Source organism: Barbus barbus, assembly GCF_936440315.1.
Source record: "Barbus barbus genome assembly, chromosome: 15".
Classification (NCBI taxonomy): Eukaryota; Metazoa; Chordata; class Actinopteri; order Cypriniformes; family Cyprinidae; genus Barbus; species Barbus barbus.
This window is the reverse complement of record NC_136743.1, coordinates 31,792,988-31,820,423: the sequence shown is the minus strand read 5'-3', so window position 1 is coordinate 31,820,423 and position 27,436 is coordinate 31,792,988. Positions and strand designations below refer to the sequence as shown.

Genomic DNA, 27,436 nt, shown 5'->3' with positions numbered 1-27,436 from the left:
CTCCGGTGGTGTTCGGGGAGGGCCACAGAGGCCGAGTTTGTGACAGTTGTGAAGATGTTCAAAGAATGTTGTTGTAAGAACGTTTTTTCTCAAAATATATGTTCAATTCAATTCAAGTTTATTTGTATAGCGCTTTTCACAAAGCAAATCGTTGCAAAGCAGCTTTACAGAAAATTATCACATAATACTACATTACTACAGCTTCTACATTATATTTAGTAATAGCTTATCAGTGGTGACAAGTGATATGTTAGTGGAATCTGTGGGACTGTTCGGTGTTATCAGCACACACACCTTCCTGCGGTGAGATGGCACTATGAAGAAGGTCTCGATGTCGTGTTTGAGCAGGAACGAGTGTCTCTCGCGGCCGTTTCCCGGCTCCACCTCGTAATCTCCATTCAGACACTCCAGCGTGGCGCCCGTGATGTGCACCTTCCTGTAGAACAACCAGACAAGAAGAGAAACCGCTCAGGGTTCTGCATTGTAAAAAAAAGCAACTGCACATTTTCCAATTTACAAAACCTTTTGAGTTTCAAATACTAAAAAATGCTATTTTCTTGAAACTACATGAAAACCCTTGTCAGACCAACAAAATTACTCCAAAATTAAGACAAACACAATTTTCTTGACAAAGAATTTCATATTGTCGAAATGTAAGGCTTTGTGAGTTCCCAGCATGCATTGCAGCATGAATAAGTTACTGTTATAGGATTGTTGTTTTGCTGTTTGCTTACTTCATTTAAACTTTTTTTGTTGTTGTTTTATCATTATTGTTAGTTATGTGTTGTACTGTGATGTAAAGAGCTTATATTTTTAACATTTGTTGATTGCCAGTGTTCTTGAGGTTTGTGTGTCTAGTTTTGAGGCCTAGAGTATGTTCAACTGCTTGTATCTGTTTCCTGGATATCTTAGTCTTATAAGTCGTTTTTACAAACAAAGACAATGTCGTCTACATATTAGACTAAGTTATCCATTAACCTATGTAATTCGCAAACAAACATAAATTCGATAATGTAGTGACTTTTTTTTACACATTCTTTTTTCTTCCAGGAAACAGAAAAAAAATAAATATAAATTACCTCAAGGACATTAATTGTTGTTTCAATTGCTGTGAATTACCAAATTTTACCCTAAGTTACATATATTAAGGTTCTGCAATATATAAATTTATTGTGGAAACTTAATTTCCTGTAGAGCTGCTTTGCAACTATTTGTATCGTAAAAAGCGCTATACAAATAAACTTGAACTTGAACTTGAAGATAATTTTTCTATTAGCAAAATAAGACAATCAGCATTGCATGAACAAACAGATTTACATTAGCTCAACAAAGTATCTTTACTGAGTAGAACTAAAAAACTATTGTTGAGAGAACTCAAATGTCTTACTGCATCAAGCTGCCTTATTTTTTATGTTTTCTCAACTGTTTATTGTTTAGAGTGTGGAGAGGAGTGTGATGCTGGTTGTTTGAGCTCCTCACCCCGGCAGACCTCCAGCCTCCATCATGTTGGCCAGCGTCACGTCGTTGGACCACACGTCATACTGCCACTTTCTGAGGCCCAACACGCCACAGAGCACCCTTCCTGTGTGCAGACCCACACGCATGTTCAGATCCACCTCTGTAGCTTCAGCCACCGACCTGAAGAACACAATCCCGCTCAGCAGCTCACCCATAATCAATGCATCAAGATTTACATCAAAAGTGGTTTAAACAGACAGAAGTCAAACTGTTTGCACTAGCTGTCAAAAGGCTGGAATAATTCAGATTTTTTTACATGTTTTTAAAAGAAGTCACTTCTGCATTTATTTGATCAAAGATACAATAGAAAATATTATTACAATTTTAAATCACTTTTTTCTGATTATTAGCAATGTTGAAAACAGTTGTGCTTCTGAATATTTTTGTGGAAACCATGATACATTTTATTTTTTCAGGATTCATATTCAGGATGAATAGAAAGTTCAAAAGAACAGCATTTATTTGAAATAGAAATCTTTTGTAACACTGTATATGTATGTACTCTCACTTTTGATCAATTTAATGTGTCCTTGATTAATAAATTATTTATTAATAGAATTATTTTAACTAGAAATGTGTCAATTTCCACAAAAATATTGGGCAGCACGACTGTTTTCAACATTGCTAATAATCAGAAATGTTTGTTGAGCAGTAAATCAGTATATTATTATGATTTCTGAAGATCATGTGACACTGAAGACTGAAGTAATGATGCTGAAAATACAGCTGCAGATCACAGAAATACATTACAGTTTAACACATATTCACATAGAAAACATCTGTTTGAAATTGAAATAACATTTCACAATATTACTGTATTTATAATCAAATAAATGCAGCCTTGACAAGTGGAAGAGACTTATTTCAGAAACATGTAACCTTAAATATTTACCTTAAATATTCCAGATTTGTGATCGGTGTTGTATATTGTAATATGTTTATGCCTAGCTGTAACCAGCAGGTGGTGCTGTCAGCAGATAAGTGAGTGAAGTGAAGTGACATACTGCCAAGTATGGTGACCCATACTCGGAATTCGTGCTCTGCATTTAACCCATCCAACGTGCACACACACACACACACACCGTGAACACACACCCGGAGCAGGGAGCAGTTGGGGGTTCGGTGCCTTGCTCAAGGGCACCTCAGTCGTGGTATTGAGGGTGGAGAGAGCGCTGGACATTCACTCCCCCCACCTACAATCCCATTACAAGACCGAACCCATTACAAGTCCGACTCTCTAACCATTAGGCCACGACTTCCCACAAATAGATACAATAGCACATATACATATACTGGTGTGATGATGATTTGATGAAGGTTCAATGATCACTCTAGGAAAAGTACGCAAGATTCATAATCATAATTCAGACGTTTGAGACTGACGGATAGGAGCCAGAACAATCCTCACAGGAGTGACCGGAGAAGCAGTGCTGGATATAGTACACACTAGAGTGAAGCGTGTGTGATGGAACACTAAAGCCTTGAGAAGAGCCTCACACTCACGTGATGGTGTCGATCATGTCCAGACCCATCTCCACGCAGCAGTGAGCGTGATCCGTCTTGGGCTGCGTCAGGCCAGACACACAGTAGTAGCAGTCGCCCAGAATCTTGATCCGCCGGCAGTGATTCTCCTGCAGATGAGCACAGCAGGAGGAAAAACTGTTTCACACCACCAGCAGCAGAAAATATAGGGACTGTCATGGCTGATTTGATGTGACTTTCTGACAACACAGTGATTTGAGTATAAATGTGACCCTGCAGCACAAAAGCAGTCATCAGTAACACAGGTATATGTGTAGCAATAGCCAACAATACATTGTATGGGTCAAAATTATACATTTTTCTTTTATGACAAAAATCCTTGGGATATTACAGTTTCTCTTGATTGCTTAAACACATATCTTGAAATTATGCCTCTTTTTTGTGAGACTCCCAGGTCAAAGCCTCAGATGACACACAAACCTGACAAATACACAGACTATATTCCTGACTAGAGAACACTAGTGAGATAACACGGTTACAAAAACCTGCTTTTGGGAAACAGGAGACATCTTGCTATTCAATGACTGCTACAGTCTGCAGCAGAAATAGAGCGGTGCAGATACAGTAACATTTAAGGAAAGTTTACTTTCATTACACGACTGTAAAGTTCTTACAGTAGATGAATAGCACTAGAAGAGAAAAGTACAAAAACCAAACAAATAAAATCTGAAAAGTCATTTTTGTACATTTGAAAGTTAAATGCAGGCTGACCTGGAGCAATGTGATGTGATCTCAGTCTTTCAGTCCACATCACATTCACATTAGTGATTTTAGGAAGCCAATTAATTTAAATATAACAATAAAATATAGTAATAAACATTAATACATAATATTGTAGTGTTATTGCTATTATTATCTCTATGACAAAAATATTTTATAATACAACTTCACTTAATAAATACTATTTATTTTAACAGTAGAAAAATGTAATACTTAAAATACTTAAGTCTTAATTTCTTTATTTGCAAGAGTTAAAGCTTTTAAACTTTGAAACCTGCAGGGAATAAATGAAGCTTCTGTGACAGGAATAAAGACACTCATAAATCATCTGTTGAATATTACGTGAATGTGAAAATAAAGCGCTGTCATAGAGAGGAGAGAGAAACACATCTGTATCAGTGCATCAATAATGTGGAAAAGCAGTATTGAACTGTTTCATATATTTCAGTATTGATTTGTATCTTAAATCTTCTGCACACATGTAAATCAGTGAAGCACAGTACATCTCTCATCCACACCATGACTGGGGCTGGTTGATTATAACGGAAGAGCTCTAGCTCTGTTCTTTCACTTGAAGTGTTTATTAGGTGTTACACAATCTGCATTACAATCCAGTCCAAAATAAACCCAGCGCTTTTCACTTGATTTCTGCCGCTGAAGTTTTAATTGTCAGACTCATCAGGATGGCTGTCATTACTGAAAGTGCTACAGACAGATCTGTTGTCTTCATACTGCATCTGCTGCTTTTCTCCAGTGCTTTCTCTTTATATCTGAGACTGGTTTGATGTGTTGAGCATGTAGATTCTGGAGTTTCACTGGCTTACATTAATAGTACTTCATTGTCCATATTCACATCAAAACAAAATTCTTTATCAAGTTTACATTTATACAATTAACAAATGCTTTTATCCAAAGTGACTCACAAAGAGGAACAAAGCAATTCATCAAACAGTCAACAATATTTGTAATACATAACTTTTAGACAACTAGATTAGAAAGCAAGCTTGAGAAGAGAAGAAATGCAGAGTAGCAACAAACTGTTTGCAGAGGCTCTCAGTTATTGGATACTGAAGCTAATTTTGTTTCAGTGCTAATTTAACAATAATAATAACAACAATAAATGTCAATCAACCACTTTATATGAGTGCAATCACTGACTGTACTTTTTGTAAACAATAACTCATGTCTCACACACACACACACACACACATGTTGGTTTTTGTGGTTTATGGGGACTCTCCATAGGCGTAATGGTTTTTATACTGAACAAACTGTGTGTGCTATTGCCCTACACCAACCCTACACCTAAACTTAGTCCTCACAGGAGACTTTGTGCATTTTTAGATTTTCAAAAAAACACCATTTAGTATGTTTTTTAAGCCTTTTGAATTACGGGGACATAGGCAGTGTCCTCATAAACCACCTTCATATTGTAATACCTCTGTCATACCCATGTCATTATACACATTTGTGTCCTCATAAACCACAAAAACATGCACACACACACACACACACACACACACACACACACACACGGTAATGAGCCCAACACAGCACAACACCAATGCATGTCTATCAAATCAAAATGTGTTGCTGTTGAGGAGAGTGTGCTGCTGGACCATAAAACAGCTGAAAAATCACACATCTACAGACCAGGAGATGAGAGAGAATCTTTTCACACCAGACAGAAAGAAAACACCTAGAAATATCCTAGCAACCGCATAGCAACGCCCCAGATTCCAGCTCATATCTGCTGTGACTGATGTCATATCAGCCGTGACAGACTCACACATCTCTGAAGACACAGACCTACATCTGCCGCTCAACTACAGACACACACACACACACACACACACACACATACACCCACACACACACTAGTTTCGCTATCCTTGTGGGGACTCTCATAGGCGTAATGTTTTTTTCTACTGTACAGACCGTATATTCTTTTGCCCTACACCTAAACTTAGCCCTCACAGGAGACTGTTTGCATTTTTTAGATTTAAAAAAAACTTCATTCTGTATGATTTATAAACTTGTTTACCCGTGGGGACCTCAATTTAGGTCCCCACCATGACACAAGTCTCCATGAGTCTGTGTGTATTCAGGTTTAAGTCCCCACCGGAATATAAAAACCGGTACACACACACACACACACACACACACACTCACACACACACACACACACACACACACACACACACACACACACACACACACACACACACTCACACTCACACACACACTGTGTTTGCAGAGGCCTGCAGTTTGTCTTATGCGTGTTATTGAGTCTCGTGTGAGTGTGTGTGTGTGTGTGAGTGTGAGTGTGAGTGTGAGTGTGAGTGTGAGTGTGAGTGTGAGTGTGTGTGTGTGTGTGTGTGTGTGTGTGCACCTGGTATTCATCACGTCCTGGGGACCAAATGTCCCCACAAGGATAGTAATACCAGTAAATCTTAATCTTGTGGGGACATTTTTTGGTCCCCATGAGGAAACAAGCTTATAAATCATACAGCATAAAGTTTTTTGAAAATCTAAAAATGCAGCATGTTTCCTGTGAGGGCTAAGTTTAGGTGTAGGGTTGGTGTAGGGCAATAGCACATACAGATTGTACAGTATAAAAACCATTACGCCTATGGGATGTCCCCATAAAACATGGAAACCCAACATGTGTGTGTGTGTGTGTGTGTGTGTGTGTGCAGTGAACGAGAGTTTGACTAGCAGAAAGTGGATCCTTAGTGTCCTAGATCAACATTACTTCATTACCCCAGGAAAATGCACATGCTTTACAGTAGAAAACATATAAAACCGTTATGATCTTTTATTCTTCTTCTGTGAGGATAAGGATGATGTACGAGTCAGGGAGGTCAAACGTCAGAGATGTCTTTCATTTATATCCCACTGTATGTTGCAATCTCTTTACAGTTACTTCTTACAAACACATATTTGTTTGAAATGTTGAAATTTAAAGCTAAATTTTACATTCAATAAATATCTGAAGAAAATTAATATTTAGTCATAATTATAGTGCTCTGTCTGTCTGACACATTTGTGCACATCAATGCTTCTTCAGTGCCGTCTGTCAAGTTTAACAGAGACTCACTTGCAAAATGGAAATAAATGCCTGACTTACACTTTTATAAAATGCGAGTGCACTTGGGAAAACATGTCTAAAATGCATTAATATGCATCTGTCAAAGCGGTTCACAGGGCAGGAACAAGCTAAACTACACACTTATGCTTTTGTTTGAGGAGCTCCATATGAAGAATTCTCATGTTTAGGATGCTTTGTGTCATGCACTGTCCTGCAGCAGCTCTCTACACTACTGTAAAGTGATATGACTGATGGATGTTTTCATCAATAATGAAATTCATTGTCAATTATTTTCCTGGTCAGTTATATTGATTAGTTGTTGCAGCTACTGTGTACAAACTCTCACCTAACTCTAAAATCAGAGGCAAATGATAGTTTGTTAAGAATACTGTCCAAACCTCTACATTTGTATTTAGCATGAGATGAAAATTCGCCATTTATCTCCTTTTCTAAATGCATACTGTTGATCTAATTGTGCACAAGTATTGTATCAGGTTTGTGTTGAAGAGTCTCTTAAAAGGGAAATGAGTGAAAATGTAAACAACATCCTACATGTCCAGAGGACTGCGTTCTGTCAGAGAAAACAAGAGTTTACTGACGCAATTTAATCAATTTGCTGTTTTTTTCCCCAACCATTACTCTTGTTCAGAGGCATCTCTAAATTTTTAGTTTATGCATAAAGTGGTGTTAAGTTTAATGGTGAAACAAAAACATATTTAGTAATAAATGCTAATGACTCATGTGAATTCTCTGAACCCACAAGACTTCATGATCCTGTACTCTGTCCCACGCTCACATGTGTTTTTCTCACTTCTCAGATATATATATATAAATATATATATATATATATATATATATATATATATAAAATCTGTAAAACCCTGTGTCTCCAGTGTACAGTAACACAGCGTATAAATGCAAAGCTACGGATCGATCCGTGTCAGGTGTAACGGATGAGGCCAGCTTACTAGATTTACTGATTTCCAGACAGACTCTACAAGCCTCGAGCCGCTCTGTCTGTGCAACATATGGATGTTTATCATGTGCGTCTGTCAAACCCTGAGTATTTCTGACTCCTGACCTACAGCTCCTCTATTCACACTCGTGTCACAGAGTCAAGACCACCTAAAACCAGACCAAGACCAGAGAGTGTCGAGACAAGACCAACACCAACAGACCAACGCTCCTCAAATTCATCTGAAAGATCCACATTTACTGCCTGAGAAACATCTTGGTAAAATAATGGGCTTTTACAGTACAATTACAACTGCATAAATAATGTTATGAGATCAAAAATGTAAATATAAAATGTATATATGGAAATATGATGGGAAAATATACTTATACTTTTAAATATGAAACTAAAACTGGCAATAAGTGGCAAAAAATCACTTGTTCAGTAATGACATACCACTGTGTTGCAGACAACAGTTTTAATTACATTTGTGAAAAAGAGCAAAAACTTGTGTTTAAAATTAAGTCTAAAATATGTCACTAACTACTAACTTCGTGTTTAATGAATGTTTTAAATCAATACAACGTTTGCAGTTGTGCTCATATTCATGAAAACAGCTTGCTCTTGTATATTGCTTAATAACTTTTAACATGTTACTATGAGATGCCCCTGGACTCAATTTTGTATGCATTTGTATTCATTTTGGTGATGTATTTTTTTTTACACAATCATCTTAGCCTGAGACAGAGACCTTCACAAATGATTTCATTTAGTTTTCATTCAGTTACTGTCAAATAAACATGCTTTGTTCTTCATGGACAAAATGCATACTGTATTTCTACTCACAGATTTCAGACCTTCCTCACAAGTGCTCAAGCTGTCAGAAATGCAGAAAATAGGTCACAGAAATGATTACCTTGTAGCTATTTGAGGTGCTTTCTGTTTGGATGACAGACCTCCTGTTGCCAAAGGCTTGTCACATTTCTCAAAAATAATCTGGGTAATGAATTCAAAGACTAAAGAAAAATCAGAGCAACAATTTTTCTAATGAATATATAAATTTACCAAACTAACCTCCCTGCTAAAGATCTGCTCTGTATGAGATGTGTGACTATATGAGGTATATATAAAGAGAGTATTATTAGACTGTCTGCTTAATGTCTGCTAACCTAACAGTCTAATGAGAGTTAGCAGACATGTAGTTGCAAAGTTACTTATAATAAGTGGAATGTCTAAAGTGGACTATTGAAAGAAGGTGTTACCAAGAAAACAAAATCTGGAGTGTTGCTCTTTCTCAGTCAGGATTCAGTCATCTCAGAGGGAAAGTGAAGCGAGTCAAACACTGAAGCTTGAGTGTTTAAGTGTGCCGTTGAAACACAAGTGTGTGTGTCTGCCATGGAAACAGAGGAGCATAAAAAGCACAGAAAGATTAAAGTATATCAGCATCATCACAAACACTGCATACATTTGCATCATTAAGCTAAGAGCCCTTCGGGAGCCACAACGTCTGTTCTTCACTCTTCAGGAACGAAAGATTATTAGATCTCACACTGACAAATCTGTGCCAATTTAGCCTCTTAATTTAAATCTAAATGAGAAGAAATGAGGGCAAAATAAAGCAGTAAGCCATCTGAGACAGTGAATATGAACAGAGCTGCTCAGAATACACTATAACCCTAAATCCAGAAGACCCAGACAAATGTCCAAGGGTTTCACAACGGAAGGTTTCTTTTTAGGAGTAAAATAAGCTCTTTAGTTAATTTCATGTTTTGCCCTTGATGTCTCTATACACCAGTTACACCTAGTCAAACCAACAGTATGAAAAAATACAGTAGGTTGCTAAACAGCAGACAGACGTTTATGAACTGGATAAATCAGACAAGTGCTCTCATTATCATCATCATCATCATCATACAGCAGCTAATTAGGAAAACACATGGGTAATTCCCAAAGCAAAAAATGCCTAAAAAGAGTTATCTGGGGTGCGGTTCATGCAAACTCTGCTTCTGATGTGAACGCAGTCATACTAAATCAGTTGATGATGTATGAATTGGTCAAACTGTGTATATATGTGTTTACTCACTCACTTTCCTGATAAGCATGACTGACGCAGAGGAGATAATGCATCGTATTTCTGAATGCAGAAAGTCAGTCGAACTCAGGTTCGGACCAGGCAATCAAACCATGTCTGAAAGCACCCTAAAACATACTTAACCATGGTAAAACCAGTGTAATGCAACACCAATATGGCATGACTGCAATATGCACCATAACAGATATGATTGCAACATCAATATGGCAAAAGTGATTTTTGACAGGGATGGTGCTCTACTTCAAACTGGTTACATCTTTCATGTGCTTAATAGCTCACAAAAGATCTGCACATCAATGCAGGATAATATGAAGATTATGTGCAGTGGGCTTAGGTGCTGCCATTCTCAGTGCTGTCAAAAGAAATATCCCACCTCAAATATATCAGCCAAACAGCAAAACAGAATATATAATTAATCACAGGTCTTGTGTATGATTACTAAACTGGTCTCATGAAACACATCCTCACTGTAATCCTGATCCATAACTGATCCACGGTCAGCTACAATCACAACTGCTTTCCCACAATGCCAAGCCAATGAATCTGCACGTCACACCATATAAACACTTAATTGGATCAAACTGAACCTCCTGAAGTGGTTTTTCCCAATGAAGAGCGTTCCACTCCACAATCCTCTTACGTGTTTTATTACTGGCATCTTTCCCACTACTCGGTTAACCTAACAACTTGAGAAAGAAAAAACAAAAAAACAATACTTAACCCTACAGTGATGCAATAACCCTACAGACTCATGTCAACCCTCTCATGTCAAAACTGTATTCAGTCATCTCTCTCTTTTCTTTTTTAATAAGACATTCAGGAGTGGAGGAAAGGAGCAGATAAAACTCTGCGGCTGGCACAAGTTCACTCCAAATCATCATACTAGACCTGTCCACTGCCTTCAACAGAGGGAATAATCAGATGCTTCTTGCTATCAGAGGATCTATAGTTCAATGATACAAGCAGATCCTTTGGGGGTTTGTTGAGGCAGAGGGTAAACATTGGGGTGCCACAGGGTTCAGTGCTTGGTCCCCTCCAATTGTCCATATACACAACCCCTACTTACAGACGATACACAGCTCTATCTCTCTTTCTACCTGGCAACCCCATCATCTCATCTCTGCTTGACCTTCAGGCATCTAGGACTGAGTGAATAAGCTCACCTCATATAACCATTATAACCACGTCAAAACAACGCCTACAGCATTAACACTTTCTGTTCCTGCAAATCTCTGCCAGATCCGCTGAGAACATCACAACTCTCACGAGCCAGCTGAAGATACTCCTCTTCCACAGGCATTTAATTCACCCACAACCACCAAAAATACAGGCACTGCTCATGTTTTATATTTCCAAAGCAACCTGCTATGTCCTTCCCGTTCTATTCACTTCTGCACTAGTTCTGGTTTGTCTTGGAACTACAATAATAGGGCTCTGTTAATACTGTTGACATCTCTAGGATAAATTGCCTCCATTTTTCCTTATTCATAAGTGTGTGTTTGTTTTGTCAATTTGGATAAAAGCATCTTTTGAGGTGCATTTAGTACATTTTTCTTATTTCAAAAAAGTTGTACACTTAAATAAACAGACAATACTATAGACTTATTTCATGTCAAATCAACCCCATTTCAGAAAATTCCCTGGCTAAAATGTTTGATTTTGTCAACATTTTTTTTTTTCTGAAGGAGGACAAACATAAATACTTGATGAAAGCTAAAATGTTAAATATCTCAGATGTGTATTTACTGAGTAATCCACTATATTGTAAAGGATGGTCAAAATGACCATTTTCATCTGATATTCAGAGCCAAATTACAGGAAGATAAAAATGACTTTAGAAAGACTTTTGCAATCTTTGTTGCATCATACTGTACCCCTAAAGGGTCACACTTTTTTGAGATATCAGTAAATATATACAAAGATAATGCACAACAATTTAACAACCAACCTAGTATACATACTTCAGACACAGCATGAGAATGGAGGCAGAGTTTAGAGTGATTATATGGACAAGTATGTGTGAGATTCAGCAGACAGTCCAAACAGAAGGAGTATGAGCGGACGAAACGAAACATGTGAACAAACTGACCCTGCAACGAAACAAACTCACACCACAGACCGACAATCACACTGAAACCCTGAGCGCAGACCTGCTGAAAGACCTTCTGACGCTGACAGAAACATGTCTGTGTAATCCATGGATTAAAGGATTTCATAGGCACATGTGAATGTAAGCTATTCTAATGTCTAGATTACATCGAGATACATCTACATGTTTACTTGAACAGGCACAACGCTTCACATTAAAGCACCTTCACCTTCACAAACCCTAACGAAGAGAGACAGGAGAGATTTAACCGGCGTGAGCGAGTAAGAGACTGAAAACGACTCTGATTGAACTTGTCCTTCAGCAAGCTGAACATTCTCATCCTAAAACATCACTAAATAATATTCAGAAAAAACATCAAGTCAGAAAATATCTGATATTCTAATATTCTTTTATTTATATATGTAAAATAAAACAACCTCTGCTGTTTCAGTACTTATAGGCCTATGTCAAAATAAATCCACATTCTGGGTCAAAAAGTTTACTGAAAGTGAGTGCATGACCTTCCTCAGTGTTTTAATGCCAAACAAGAACCCCTTCTAGAATCACACAAGTCACATGATAATATTCATATCATATTGACAAATAATCCCCCCCCCCTCGCAATTTTTCAAAATTAATAAAGTTTTTTGAAAGCCAGAAAAACCTCTCAGAGTGAAGACGTTTCCTAAAATCTGAGAGAATGTGTGAAATATCGATGTCTCTAATATAATCAATGAAGCGCCTAATTACTTTGGAAAGGTGATTTCCTCTGTTTGTTGTATCTGTTGTAGATGTCGGTGCTCTATATAGATTACTTTTATGCTACTACTACTGTGTATTTAGATACAAATAAAGATGCTGTGTGCTTGACAAGATGTTTGTGAAGCTCTTTCACACATTTAACTCTCAGGTTTGATGGAGCTCCTGAGGGATCAGCCTAACATGATCCCACCGCTGTCATCGTTTCATCTTTATCACATATAACTCTCTGATTATTCATAACTTCCCCTGCGCTCACACCTGTCCTCCTGTTGCTGTTGCCAGGGTGTGAAGTCGCCATAGCAACAGGCGTGAACCAATGAGAGCGACTCACCGTGGCGAGCTCGTCAAACTTGCCGAAGAGCTCGTTGAGGAGTTTAACGAGTTCCTGAGCCGTGCACTGCGACGCCAGACACGTGAAGCCCACGATATCCGCAAACAGGATACTGCAGGAAAAACACACGGAAAATAATTAGACGCTTCCTAAGACTTCACAGGAGGAAACACAAAGACATGCATTTGTTCTCTTGAGGAGACGTTTACTCTCAGAATCTGCTGTTTGTCCTAAAAGAGATCTATCCTGTATTTATACTCTATATGTGCTGCTTTATTTGAATCTGGGTGTTTGCTCCGTCTGATTGAGGTTTCAGTCAGTTATTTAATGTAAGAAGTGAACTGTCAGGAGACATCAGCTCTGGTCTGTGTGAAGGTTCAGTCTCAGAGGGTCTGTCCCGTATCTGTCCATCCGTGACGAGTCAGTGAATCAGACCAGAATGAGGCCGCAATTATTTTTGTGAAGAAAGAACAAAATATAGACCTTAATATTCATTATTGGCTTCAGTGTTTACTTTAAATCTTTAAATGAAATCTGGTCAGTGAGACTTCAAATTCACAGTCAAATCAAACAGCTGTTTGTGCTCAAATCAGTATTATTTTAGTATCACTGAGATCCTGTTATAGTTTTTTATCAGTATTTTGTTAATTACTTACAGCTTTTATTTTATATTTTTCATTTAAATTTTAGTTAAAGATTTGGTAATTTATAGTTTCGTAGTTTAATAGAATATATTAATTTCTATTTCAGTTTTGGTTTTAGTTATTTTAGAACATCAAGTTAAACTAAATTAAACTGAGAAATGTTGCCTTGGAAACTAGATGAAATACTTTTTATACTTTATTTTATTTCAGTTAATGTTTTTTTTTTTTTTTTGAATGATTTTAATTTTAGTTTCAGTTGAACTAGAACAACCCTGATTCAAGCTTTGTGTTTTAACTCCTCTGTGATCAGAGCAAATTATTCTGCAAGCACTATTCATAAATATATCATCTATGAGCATAATAATTGAAATCAAAGACGTTTTATTCTGTATATTTTGGTGTTTGCTCATCTAAAGTCCTTAAACGGTTCCAGAGCTGTGATTAATATTGTTATTTGGCAGACAGAGTTGTTTTTCTGATGCCAGCACACAGCAGTTATATCAGTCCTTCCATAAACAGCGTGATCTTCACAGGTGAGCGAGAGCTGATGGAGAGATTACATCAGAACAAACCCTATGGGTGCCACATTTATTTCTAAAGCCTTTTATCCACCTTTTTCTTCAACGTGGAAGTAAGCCTATGGGTGAGACTTCAGGTTCATTAGCCACTTCAGGGAATTAACGAGAAGAATAACAACGTGCAGTAAACGGCAAAACTGTTTGCACTACAAGCCAGTGTGTTCATAATTAAGATAATACATTAAAATAATATGGTAAGACACACCGATTTACAATATCAAGCAGCAAAACAGATCAAAATAGCTGTACTCGGATGAGACCGGAAGCCAGACCCATTGAATTTACAAATGACCCGAGCATTTTTACGGGAAAAAAAGGTGGATACAATACAGATTGTTTCAAAGAAGCAACAAGAAGTTGTAAACTTCATCAAATATGAGGCAAATTCAATTTTAACTGTAAAGCAGCTCTACAGAAGACAAGAGTCATTATTCAGATCCAGTCAGTTCAGTGTTGATTCAGTTCAGCTTAATATCAGAGTAGATGTTGAACAATTCATAAATTATGGTCTTATACAACAAATGCATGTTTTATGTATGAATTCACTTAATTTTGATTTGTTATTATTTTTTTAGAAAACAAAACTTAATATGAACAGATCTAAGCAAGACTTAAGTATTTTCCCCCGGTTTCATAGACAAGGCTTAAGCCTAAATGTAAGTCTGAGCTGTTTCAAGTGAAAGAAACTTGCTGATCTTAAAACATATCAGTGCTTTTGTTTTGTCTGAAGATGCACAGCACTGATGTTTTTATCAAAGGCACTTTTATAAAAATTACTTAAAGGGGTCATATGATGCGATTTCAAGTTGTCCTTTCTCTTTGGAGTGTTACAAGCTGATTGTGCATAGATGAAGTTGCAAAGAATAAAGTCTCAAAACCAAAGAGTTTCTATGCGAAAGCAAAAGCACTTTATTTGGCCTTCCGAAAGTAAATGCAATTAGGAATCATTGGTTAAGATTTGTTTACAGCACAACCCAGATGTTCGAATTTGTGCAACACATTTTATGGACGACAGTTTCGTGAACCTAGGAGAGATCAAGGCTGGCTGTCCACAAAGGCTGTTTCTAGAAAAAAAGAAAAAAAGGGTCAATTCCTTGAACTGATAAAACTAACTTGAAAGCTGAAGCTCGTGATTATGGTAACGGGAGTTACATTTCCGACGAGTGCTTGTGGTGTTCGGCCAATCACAATGCACTGTGTCAGCTGGCCAATCAGAGCAGACTGCACTTGTCGGAAGGAGGGAAGCGTTTGAGAGAGGCGGGGCATAGAGGACCTACAATAATGTACAGTTTTTGAAAAACAATGTGTTTTTTGAAAATTAAAGCATGTCAACATATTCTGTTACACGAAATACACAAAATAATGATCTTTAAAAAAGCATCATATGACCCCTTTAAATGTCCTAATTGAACTATGGTCTAAGCCCTGTTTGTGAAACCAGGGTTTTTTTTCTCAAGCAAATATATCTTGATTTAATAATGTTGATATATTTGTATACGTGAAAATAAGACAAAACACAGAGAAAGAGACTCATGTTTTGCAGAAGTGTGTTCAGTAAACGGATCAGATCAGAACACACTACAGCTCAAGCCTCAGAATAAAGCCACACATGAAGCAGATCTGATGGACACACACACATGGACACTGACGTCCAGCTACATCTGAGCTGTGAAATACACAGACTGAGTGCGAGGCATGTGTGTGTGTGTGTGTGTGTGCGTGTGTGTGTGTGTGTGTGTGTGTGTGTGTGGGCGCGTGTGAACACTGAGATGCTGTCATAGCGCAGATGTCAATATAACCACGCTGCCATAAATTGTTTGCTGTGAAAGTTTGAATGCGGCTCCATCTGTGACAGAGATCATGCCGAGGACGAGCAGAATCCTCCAGTCAATGACGATGCTGAGTGACAGATCATGTGATCGCTAAGGTGTTTGAGTGATTGTTAACCTGTTGCTATGTGGTTGCTAGGGTGCTATGAGTGCATCTGATCAGTTAGTGTAAAAGTGCAACATTGTCTAAAAGGTTTTTATCAGTTAAATAAAGAGTCATGATGAAGATATTAAAATCACACCTGATGTCTGTCATTCCTTATGGTAAAAGAGTGAAGTGCACAATATTATATAATATTATATACAGTACATATTGTATGCTGAACATAACACTGTGAAAAATGCTGAGAAATATTAGTTGGTTTTTCAGTGAAATCAGTGGGCTCTGATAGCAGGTCCAGAACCTGATGGAGAGCACCCATCTTATATTCCAGCAGGAGCGTGTCTGATCTGCTCCAGAAATATCTCTCAGCACGAGCGTTACGCAACACTCTTTAGTGTCCATAGCAGTAAATCCCTACTGAGGTTTAATCTGAGGGCCGGTGAAGGCCAACGGCGTCTCAGCAACATCTCAATATGTTGGTATGTGTGGTTTACGGGGCCTCTTCATAGGCGTAATGGTTTTTATAAATACAGTAAGTATAAGCTGTATACAAAGTGACCAACATTTGGTTTTCGAGCGCTGAAAATGGGCAATATTCAACAATCTGAAAATGGAGCCTCATTGACTTCTCCATATCTCTGGGACTCTACGATTTAGGGCCTTGAAAAGAACTTCTGGTTGAGCTGACACAGAATGACCCAATCATGACTTAAGCATGAGAATGCTTTGTAATTATTAAATAAAGCAAATAAAAATAGATATGCCTCACAACTGACATGCAGAAATTTGTTATTATGTTTATTTGACTGCCAAATTAAAATTATGATGTGCAAGAAACCCAAAGAAATTAAATTATTTCAAGTCTTTGTCTAAATAAACATTTTTTTTTTCAAATGGCACTGTATATATTTTATATCCATGTGTCCTGTATATTATTAAGCATCACATCATGTTTGACATCAGTGCTGGGTTTCATGAGTTCTGCAGTACACTGACATTCACTATTACATGTCTACTCAATACTCCTATGATCCAGGATTCTCCATAGATATTGTATCCATGCAGATTAAACCAGACCAAACTCAAGGACTCAAGCACTGGGTGTAATAATGCTATCCAGAACAAGACCAGACATGATCATCCAAAGAACACAGGCAATAAACTCAACGAGAGTCAACTAGAAAACACTAAAGACACATTGAGAAGCAAAGAGGACAGTTACAAACACTCTAGAGCCGATGAGTATAAGAGACACAGCTGGACAACACCAGACCACCAGACGAAAACCGCTGCTGAGCAAAAAGAACATAAAGGCTCGTCTCAGTTTTGCCAGAAAACATCTTGATGATCCCCAAGACTTTTGGGAAAATACTCTTTGGACTGACGAGACAAAAGTTTAACTTTTTGGAAGGTGTGTGTCCCATTATATCTGGTGTAAAAGTAACACAGCATTTCAGAAAAAAGAACATCATAGCAACAGTAAAATATGGTGGTGGTAGTGTGATGGTCTGGGGCTGTTTTTCAGCTGTAAGGACAATGTCTGGCCATCTGTTCATGACCTCAAGCTGAAGCGAACTTGGGTTCTGCAGCAGGACAATGATCCAAAACACACCAGCAAATCCACCTCTGAATTGCTGAAGAAAAACAAAATGAAGACTTTGGAGTGGCCTAGTCAAAGTCCTGACCTGAATCCTATTGAGATGCTGTGGCATGACCTTAAAAAGGCGGTTCATGCTCAAACCTTCCAATGTGGCTGAATTACAACAATTCTGCCAAGATGAGTGGATCAAAATCCCTCCACAGCGCTGTAACAGACTCATTACAAGTTATCGCAAACGCTTGATTGCAGTTGTTGCTGCTAAGGGTGGCCCAACCAGTTATTAGGTTTAGGGGGCAAGCACTTTTTCACACAGGGCCATGTGGGTTTGGATTTAGTTTTCCCTTCATAATAAAAAACTTCATTTAAAAACTGCATGTTGTGTTTACTTGTGTTATCTTTGATTAATATTTTAATTTGTTTGATGATCTGAAACATTAAAGTGTGACAAATATGCAAAAAAAAAAAAAAAAAAATCAGGAAGGGGGCCAAAAACGTTTTCACACCACTGTGTATATATATATGTATTTTTTTTTTTTTTTTTACAACTTAACCACGAACAACATTAGCTATAAAATTAAAGTATAATTCTCAGTTAAGATAAAAGTAAATCATTTTGTTAGTAAATGTTTCATTCGGTTCTCTTACTAATTAAAGGCAACTTTCGAGACTTTAATGTTTATCGTGATGTCTTTTTAAATAAGCATCATCTGTTCTGTTTAGTGCTGTCAATCAGTTCAAAAAATAACTACTTAATCACATATTTTTTTTCTGAAATGAATCACGATTAATCCCACCTAACATTAAAGATTTTAAATATACTTTTATATTGCAATGATTTCAAGTTACAAAAGTCATTGATTTCCTCTTTTTTCTTTTGTTCTTTGATGAACAGACATCACAGCAGCTGGTTATTAGGTTATCTGGCTGCTATTACTTTAAGAGCTGCCGCTGCTGAACGTGACGCGGATCTGACACGCATGCTCATAGATTCATTCGCGCTTTAATATGAAATGATACAGGCTACAGTGTGCACCGGCGTATTTGTGCGTGCGACTGAAGAGCACAGTATATAACGGCTGACAGGACAGGACAATTGGTTTTTACTGACATATGACCTGACCACATCTCATCTGACCGCAGTTCACTGTTGTTCTACTGAAGCTCCTCGTCACCTGTACATTTCCCACGCTAGTTCGACTCTCGCCTGCCGCTGAGGCGAGGTTGGAGTGCTGAAAGTCTGCTGTTTGATGTGGTCATAAAGACATTCTGTGTCTAAATAAACACAATTACTGCCAAGAAAAAAGAGACAGAAGCAGCAGTTGTGATCGGGGTGGCTAACTAGTTAAATATTAACTGTGTTAAATATGTCTAATGCTGTTAAACTGGAAAAATTAAATACCTGTGTTAATACGCTAATTTTGCTAGCACTATTTCTTTTATTTTCTGATTCTGTTATGTTCCTGTTATTTTCTGTGGAGCTGTGAACAAAACTGTTTTTTTCTATGTGAGTGTTGTTGTTGTTGCTTTTTTGCCAAACTGAACAAAACAGGTTTAAACTGGAAACCATGATTTTCCATTAGATTTGTTTGATTAGACTTGTTTGACTGTGTACTGATGAATGAAATGAAAAATCACTCCTAATCAAGATTCTCGCTCCGACAGCATCTGTGATCATTACAGCCGCTGAAGCAGTTCCTTTACTCACAGGAAACCACTGCATTTGCGCAGACTAGAGATGAAGCGCATCAGTCGGTGTTACCTGACGTTGTCGTGCCGCTGGATGTAAATCTTGTGGAAGATCCTCTCTGGAGGTTTCAGGAAGTCCTCCTTCATCTCCATGGCCACGTTTCTGGGCAGCAGACTCATCAGCAGACGCTCCTGCACGCGTGCAATCATCATCATCATCATCATCATCATCAGAGACACGTGAGACAGCAAGAGCATCAAAACAAACCTTTCTCAGGAAATTAAATTAATATTTTACACTCTACAGTGATATTCATGGGACCTGTTACCATAAATTAAATCATTGCATGTTTGTAAGTTTACAAATTCTAATTTACTGATTTAATTAAACATTATAAGCTGCAAACAGTTCTGTTGAAATAATATTGTTGATCATTACATTAACTTAGTATTGTCTGTAATTCAAACCTAAACTTCTTTGTTGATTGGTTCTTAAATAAATAAATGAATGAATGAATGAATTATTCAATTAATTATTTATTTTTTTTTTTTTTTTATTTAGTCATTTAGCAGACGCTTTTATCCAAAGCGACTTACAAATGAGGACATAAGAAGCAATCAAAATCAACAAAAGAGCAACAACGTGCAAGTGCTATTACAAGTCTTGGTTAGCCTAACGCAGTACAGATAATTATTATTATTATTGTTATTTTTTAATAAAAAGACATAGATAAAATACAATTAGAATAGATAGTGCTAGAGTTAGAGGGTCAAGTAAAGATTATTTAATTAAGTTTGTAAACTGGCCAGTGGATTTCAAGTTCCAAGCATGCTTTGCATTAGGACTGGATAAGGAGAATAAATATTGAAATTGATGCATTATTAGTGAAGGGAATGGCCTGCTATGTAATGCTGCTATGTTTGCTGGTTTACCAGAACTACCAGAACCAGATGTTTCCAATGGCATCGGTAATGAACTGAAATAAAATGTGTTTATGCTATAAATGAAGTTCCTCTAACTTGGTTGGAATATTTCATTAGTTGTCTAAACTCAAACAGATTGATGCAAACTGTTGCATGTTTTTTGTTTTTTTATGAAACACAGTGTTTAGAGTGGAGTTGTATTTATTGACAGTGAGGTTTTGATTGTGTTTATTGTATATCTTATGACTGTGACCTGTTTCTCGTTCTCGTCCTCCATGCGCAGTCTCTCCTCGATGCAGTTTCGGGCCTGCAGGAAGGCTTTGCGCTGCACTCTCTCCGTCAGGATCCGAACGAACAGACCCGACAGATTCACTCCGGTGAAGAGCAGCATGTTCGCTACCAGCTGGAAAACACAAACCCTACAGCTGAAACCACATACTGAACGACAATACATGCTCACAGGATCATATAAATGATGACCACTGATGGCTGCTGTCTGTACAGCTATAGTACACTCTAGAAAATGCTGAGTTAGAAACAAACTGGTTAAATGTTTGACCAACCAGCTGGCTAGATTGATTTTACTCAACTATTGATTAAAAAGTAGTATACGGCTGGTTTAAAATGAACCCAAAGGTTGTAAATTAAAACTCAGACAGTTAATTACTAGAGGCATCAGTAATAATCAAAAGGTGAATATTTATTAATAAGCAATTTAGTTCACCCAAAAATGAAAATTTGCTCATGTTTTACTTACCCTCAAAGCATCCTAGGTGTACTGTATATGACTTTCTTCTTTCAAATGAATCCAATTGAGGTTATATTAATATGTTTAATGAAGTGAGAAAAAAGTGTTTATAATGTTTGAAATATGGATATTTTTCTTACAAAAATGCATGGATTCCCAATAGGAGGCCTTTATTCACCCCCTGGAGCCGAGTGAGGCACGTTTAATTATGGAAGCGCTTTATTTGACTACGTTTGGACTGATGAACACAAACACCCACCTACACCCATTCTAACACTTGGAAGAGCAAGGACCATTTCTATATATAACTCTGATTGGATTCATCTAAAAGAAGAAAGTCATATGCACTTAGGATGCTTTGCGGGTGAGTAAAGTATGGGAGTAAGTATTTTTGGATGAACTAACCCTTTGAGAGGTTAATACATATTTATTAATTAATTATTATTTATTCAACTTATAATTTATTTATTATAAATGTTCATTGCTTCATTTAAAGCAAGAAATATAGTCATTTTAAAACAAAGCTGAGTTAAATAAAACTCTCCAGCAGGTTGGGTTAAACATTGGGTTAAACAACGCAGTCACCGGGTTTGCCATATTTAACCCAACTTGGGTTGTTTTTAAGCCAGCAGTTTTAGAGTCTAGAGTATGACTGATGGATGTAGTTTAGTTGTGTTTACAGCATAAATGACTTTCTGCTAGAAAGAGTTTTTACATTGCAGCTGTCCTTTCATTTCCATCACAGCCGTTCTGACACTAGTACAGTTTTATGAAGTTTGTGTGCTTGTGTCAGAGGAGCTCGACATGAACACGGTGTGAGTGCTGTAGTTTGTCTAGTCCCTCTTCTGACATGTGTTTGTCCTCTTCAGCGAGCACAGAGCTGGTTTGGGTTCAGGGACGTGGGTATATCTGCTCTTTATTGGATTAGATTCGTCAGAGGACACACGCACATGCAGAGCCTTTATTTAGCCAGCTTACTCTCTCTCTCTCACACACATGCTGAAAACTCACTGACTTACAGACCAACAGAAGTGAAGTGATCAGAGGAGATAGAAGTGTGCCTTCACATGTCTTCTGACTTTACATGGAACGGTCATCCATTCTTTTCCATTGTTTTTCTATGTAAACTTGTGCTAGATGAACATCTTTGACCGTTGCACTAAAAAGACACCACATTTTTCAAAGCACAATGTGTTCTGTGTGAACAGCTCCTTACAGCAGAAGTGCAGTGTGTTTCTGTCTCTTGTGTGAAGGGATCAGAATAAGAACAGAAGTATGTGTCACGCAAGTATACAAACACATGCATGAAGACACACACTCAACCTGTTCTCATTCCAGAATAAAACAGTCAAAACTAGCCATCTACAGTGATTTAAAGCAGACTTCCAGGAGCTGATGCAAACAGCGAGATTCTGCTGCTCCATCATGATAGCATTGATCTGAGAGAAGAAACTGAACACCTACAGCGTCTCTGCAAGACAATCTAAATGTGCAAAATTTGGGCAGGTTAACTAAATGTTAACTATGACTTTTGTCTCAACAAACTCCTAATTTGCTGTTTTTTAATAGTTAGTAAGGTAGTTGTTAAATTTAGGCATGGGTCTAAGGATTAAAGGATCTAAAATATGCTCATGCAGAAAAAGGCATTAATATGTGCTTTATACGTATAATAAACAGCCAATATGCTGGTAATATGCATGCTAATAAGCAACTAGTTAATAGCGAGAACTGGTCGCTAAACTAAAGTGTTACTGTGAATATTGCAATTAATGCATTTTCCTGACCACAACTTAACACACATTACATTCATTACATGCATCTGCCATACACTGTGAAATGATTCAGAGTGTAACTGCCGGTGAAACTGAGTGTGTGTAGTGACTCTGACATAAATCAGTGGTTTTCAAACTTTTTTGAGAACGACCCTAGTTTTTTCTTTTTATAAATTGACGTGACCCATATATATTTATATATATATATACATAGATAGATGCCGGTCTCTAACTCTAACTCCACACCAAACACAGTCTGAGACTCCTGTCCAGATCATCTGTCTTTTTCATTTCTGTGCTAAAATAGCTTCAGAAGTGTGTCTGGTCTCTGTTCAGAAGCGTCCTACATAGAGCCGCTCTGCTGCTGGTCTCTGGGCCGGCTCTGGACCGCTAACACTGGAGAGTGTGTGACGACCGTCTGTCTGTCAGAACCACTGCTGAAGACTTCACAGATGAACATCATCCATAACTAATGACACATGAACATGCTCTTGCATGTGTTCTGTGTGTCTTCCTACAGTTTGTAATTCAAAGAGTCTCTCGATGTCTTGAGGTTCTTCATAGTAAAGGGTACAATCACTACAGCTGCATTCTTCTAACTGTACAGCTCAGCTTTAATACTCGGGTTAAACTGACCCGTTCCATTCTGCCCTGCACCCTAATCAAACACACTCAACAGATATTATTACAGATTTAACCTTTCTGAAAGGAGATTGATAGTAGCCCTATTTCTGTTTAAAATCAGGCCGACCACGACCAAACAAACAAACAGCAAAACATGAGGTAATTATAGTTATTATACTCTGAGATTGAGTTAATATAGGTTTAGATTGTGTGCTTAATGTGAAATAGTGGATATGATACTCATGAAGCTTGATTCACCTCCTGTTTTAAACAGTTTGATGCAGAAATATCATCTCGTTCCTAACCTCTTCTAGAAATGTGAAGAACACTGAAAAATACTGCTGTAGGATTTACTTTGAATCAGTTTTCACTCAGAAATGTCGCTTAACATTTTGAAGTACAGTATAAAGACTGAAATAGCATTTTCTTGTAAAGTGTCCTCCAATAATCTTTGTTTCATTTACAACTTCAGAAATTAATTAGTAAGTGTTTGTTAACCTGAGGTTCCTCACTGGATCAAATGTTTTAGAAAAGAGAGCATGCTGAATGACACACACACGTTTTGGATGATTTGTACAGTTTCTGGAAAGCATTAATGATGTAATGTCCTATTCTTTAGATATTTTTTATTTTTATTTTCTGTTGTTCAGATAGTTTCAGTACTTATTTTATTCTCTTTAGTAATTATTCCACTGATTAATCTGAATTATAATTCAGTAACTTCTGAATAAAGTCATTTTGTGTGTGACATGAAGTAGAAACTATTCCAGCACATCTCTGCTCTTAACCCTCATAATGCATTCAGGTACATTTTGACCTGGAAGACATACATACAAATTTCTCTAAAAAAAAAAAAAAAAAAAGCATAGTTTTAAGTAAGTGAATGGACCTTTGCAAATGCTTTAAAACACTCAAAATACACATAAAAAAAAAAAAACAGCATTTAAAAACATGTCATGTTTGGGTCATTTTGACCCGGTTATGTATGGAGCACCATTAGGTGTCAAAAATTATTTTATGTAAAATTATCTATGAAGTAATACTAGTGTCAAAAATCTTTTGTAATTTATATGTTTCCCCTTTTCCCCATATCTCACACGCATTTGGGACTAAATTGTGTTTATTAAAGTTGAATATGTCGCCTGCAGCACTGCATCATGAAAAACGTATCACTCTTTGTCTGAAAGTGAAAGTTTATGCAAGTAAAATTGTGTGAGTGTGTGTGTGTGTGTGTGTGTGTGTGTGTGTGTGTGTGTGTGTGTGTGTGTGGTTCATGTGTAATCTGCAATTTCAAAGAATTTCTCAGTTTTTTAATTAATAATAAAAATGTATGTGGTTTTAGTTTAAAAATATTATGCCATGACTGTTTTATATTAAGTAAGAATCCTTCACATCCAAACAGACCCGGAACATGAAAATAGAACACAGTTTTGAATGCATTATGAGGGTTAGGTTAAATAAACGATGCATTAAGAGCCGGGGGTGAAAACTTTTGAAGATCGGGGTAAATTTAACTTATTTTGTCTTCTGGGAAACATAAGTATCTTCTAGACTCTGAAGTTTTCACTAAATGAAAAAAATATGATATTCAGATAAAATAATACAAATGTACACATCTTCATTCTGTTCAAGAGTCCCCCCCCCCCCCCCCCCCCCAGCTTCTTCTGGAGCATCAGTGAGTGTCTGAACCTTCTGTAATAGCTGCATATGAGTCCCTCAGATATCCTCAGTGTGGAAAGATGGATCTCAAAATCATACAGTCATTGTTGGAAAGGGTTCAAATACACAAAAATGCTGGAAAACCAAAAAATGTGTGGGAACTTAAGGATTTTTCTAAAGAACAGCAGATGTGGTCATTTTTATAAATTCAACTCTTATTTTCTCTTGTGGATTATATGCAAACATATTTTATGTGAAATATCTTATTCAGGTCAGTACTAAATAAACAATAGCTTGCATTTTGCATGATCCATCTTATTTTGGCAAAATAATTAACCTTTTGCAGATTCTGCAAGGGGGGTGTAAACTTTTGACTTCAACTTTATATATGAGTCTGAACACTCTCTGTGTGACTGATCGCTGTCCAGTGCTGAAAATAGTGCACCGTTTTAATGCAGTATGAGGGTTAAGTGTGTGTAAAGGTGACCCTGGAGCACAAAACCAGTCATAAGGGTCAGCTTTTAGAAACTGAGATTTATACATAAGTGAATGAATAAATAATCTTTCCATTGAGTATTTCCTGTAGCTCAAATAGTAGAGCATGGCGCTAGCAACGCCAAGATCATGGGTTCGATTCCCAGGGAAAGCAAGAGCTGATAAAATGTAGAAACTTGAATGCAATGTAAGCCGCTTAATTCTGCTAAAAAAAAATGTATGGTTTGTTATGATAGGACAATATTTGTCTGAGATACAACTATCTGAAAATCTGGAATCTGAGGGTGTTTAGTTTAAAAATTATGTTTTAAAAAAAATCTAAATATTGAGAAAATCTCCTTTAAAGTTGTTCAAATGAAGTTCTTAGCAATGCATATTACTAATCAAAAATGAAGTTTTGATATATTTACGGTAGGAAATTTACTAAATATCTTCATGGAACATGATCTTAATATCCTAATGATTTTTGTCATAAAAGAGAAATGTATAATTTTGATCCATACAATGTATTGTTGTCTATTGCTACAGATATACCTGTGTTACTCATGACTGCTTTTGTGCTGCAGGGTCACAGATGTGGGTCTGCTCGCTCTCTGTGTGACTGCTCGTCCAGTGCTGAACTCACCGCTCTCCACAGCCGCTGCGTCTTCGCCGTCACCGACGTCGCCGTGACGATGGCGTGCGCCAGGGACACCAGCACACCGAACAGCAGCGCGAGCAGCGTGCGCACCGGCAGCAGCGCGTACGCAACGAACGTCAGCAGCAGCAGCTGCCACACGCCGTGCTCCGGAGCCGCGGACGCGTGCGGGAACGGGCAGCACAGCAGCGAGAAGCTGAAGCAGAAGAGCAGGCTCAGGTGAGCGATCTGCTGCAGCTGGCTCGCCCGCAGGTACTTGACGTTGATGACGATGAAAAGCAAGACGAAGACGACGGAGTGCACCGGGTACGAGCCCTTGGCGACGGTGAAGCTTGAGCCGGACAGCAGCAGCTCCAGCAGGCTGAGGCTGGACGCCAGCAGCGCGAGCACCGTCAGCGCCGCCAGCGTGCGCGTCTGCTCCAGCTTCAAGCTGTAGCTGTGGAAGAGCGACTCGAGTTCCTTGCAGTCGAACTCGTCCTCGCAGGCGATGACCCCCGGCGGGCAGTGGCTCCTCCTGCGCCGCGTCTTGACTTTCTGGAACGGCGTTTCGTCCATGGCGGGAGGGCCATTCACGCGCCGGGCAGAGGCACGGAGGGTCGCCGGGGTCCGGAGGGCATGTCCGGCGGGAGAGGTGGAGCTCAGGAGACGGAAGAGACGCGCTGCACGAGCGACTGGCCTCCAGCTCGCGCGGCTCAGACTGGATCACGCCTGCGCGCTGCGCGCCGCGATAATTCTGCTGATCTCCGAGGAGCGAGCGTCTGACGCGCTGAGCTTCTGCAAAACTGACACGTGAAGAATGTAAATCACTGCATACCATTCAGAAACGAAATACATTAGGATATGTTTGCACTAGGGATCATTCAGAATTTATGACGTACATGATTTCAGTTGCATGGTCTCCATCCTTGACCCAATGACAATAAATCAAGATTTAAGATTTGTATTATTACATGTAAAGTGTAAGCAAAACAAAGTGTTAACAAAAATAAATCAATAAATGTAACCTTGGACCACAAAACCAGGCATAAGGGTCAATT

At 38.0% G+C, this 27,436-nt stretch overlaps 1 protein-coding gene across 1 annotated transcript in view; it reads right to left on the bottom strand.

Annotated features, from left to right (window-relative positions):
* Positions 1-27,097, bottom strand: part of LOC306881377 (adenylate cyclase type 1-like) — a 52,719-nt gene extending 25,622 nt beyond the window's left edge. Inside the window, exons 1-7 of the mRNA XM_079435460.1 lie at positions 26,388-27,097; positions 20,718-20,867; positions 19,614-19,732; positions 13,101-13,212; positions 3,022-3,149; positions 1,480-1,638; positions 295-436 (exon numbers count right to left, since the gene is read on the bottom strand). Of these exons, the coding sequence (XP_079291586.1) occupies positions 295-436; positions 1,480-1,638; positions 3,022-3,149; positions 13,101-13,212; positions 19,614-19,732; positions 20,718-20,867; positions 26,388-26,954 (1,377 nt within the window). The 5' untranslated portion in view covers positions 26,955-27,097. The remainder of the gene's footprint in view (positions 1-294; positions 437-1,479; positions 1,639-3,021; positions 3,150-13,100; positions 13,213-19,613; positions 19,733-20,717; positions 20,868-26,387) is intronic.
* Between the last annotated feature and the right edge of the window lie 339 nt (positions 27,098-27,436).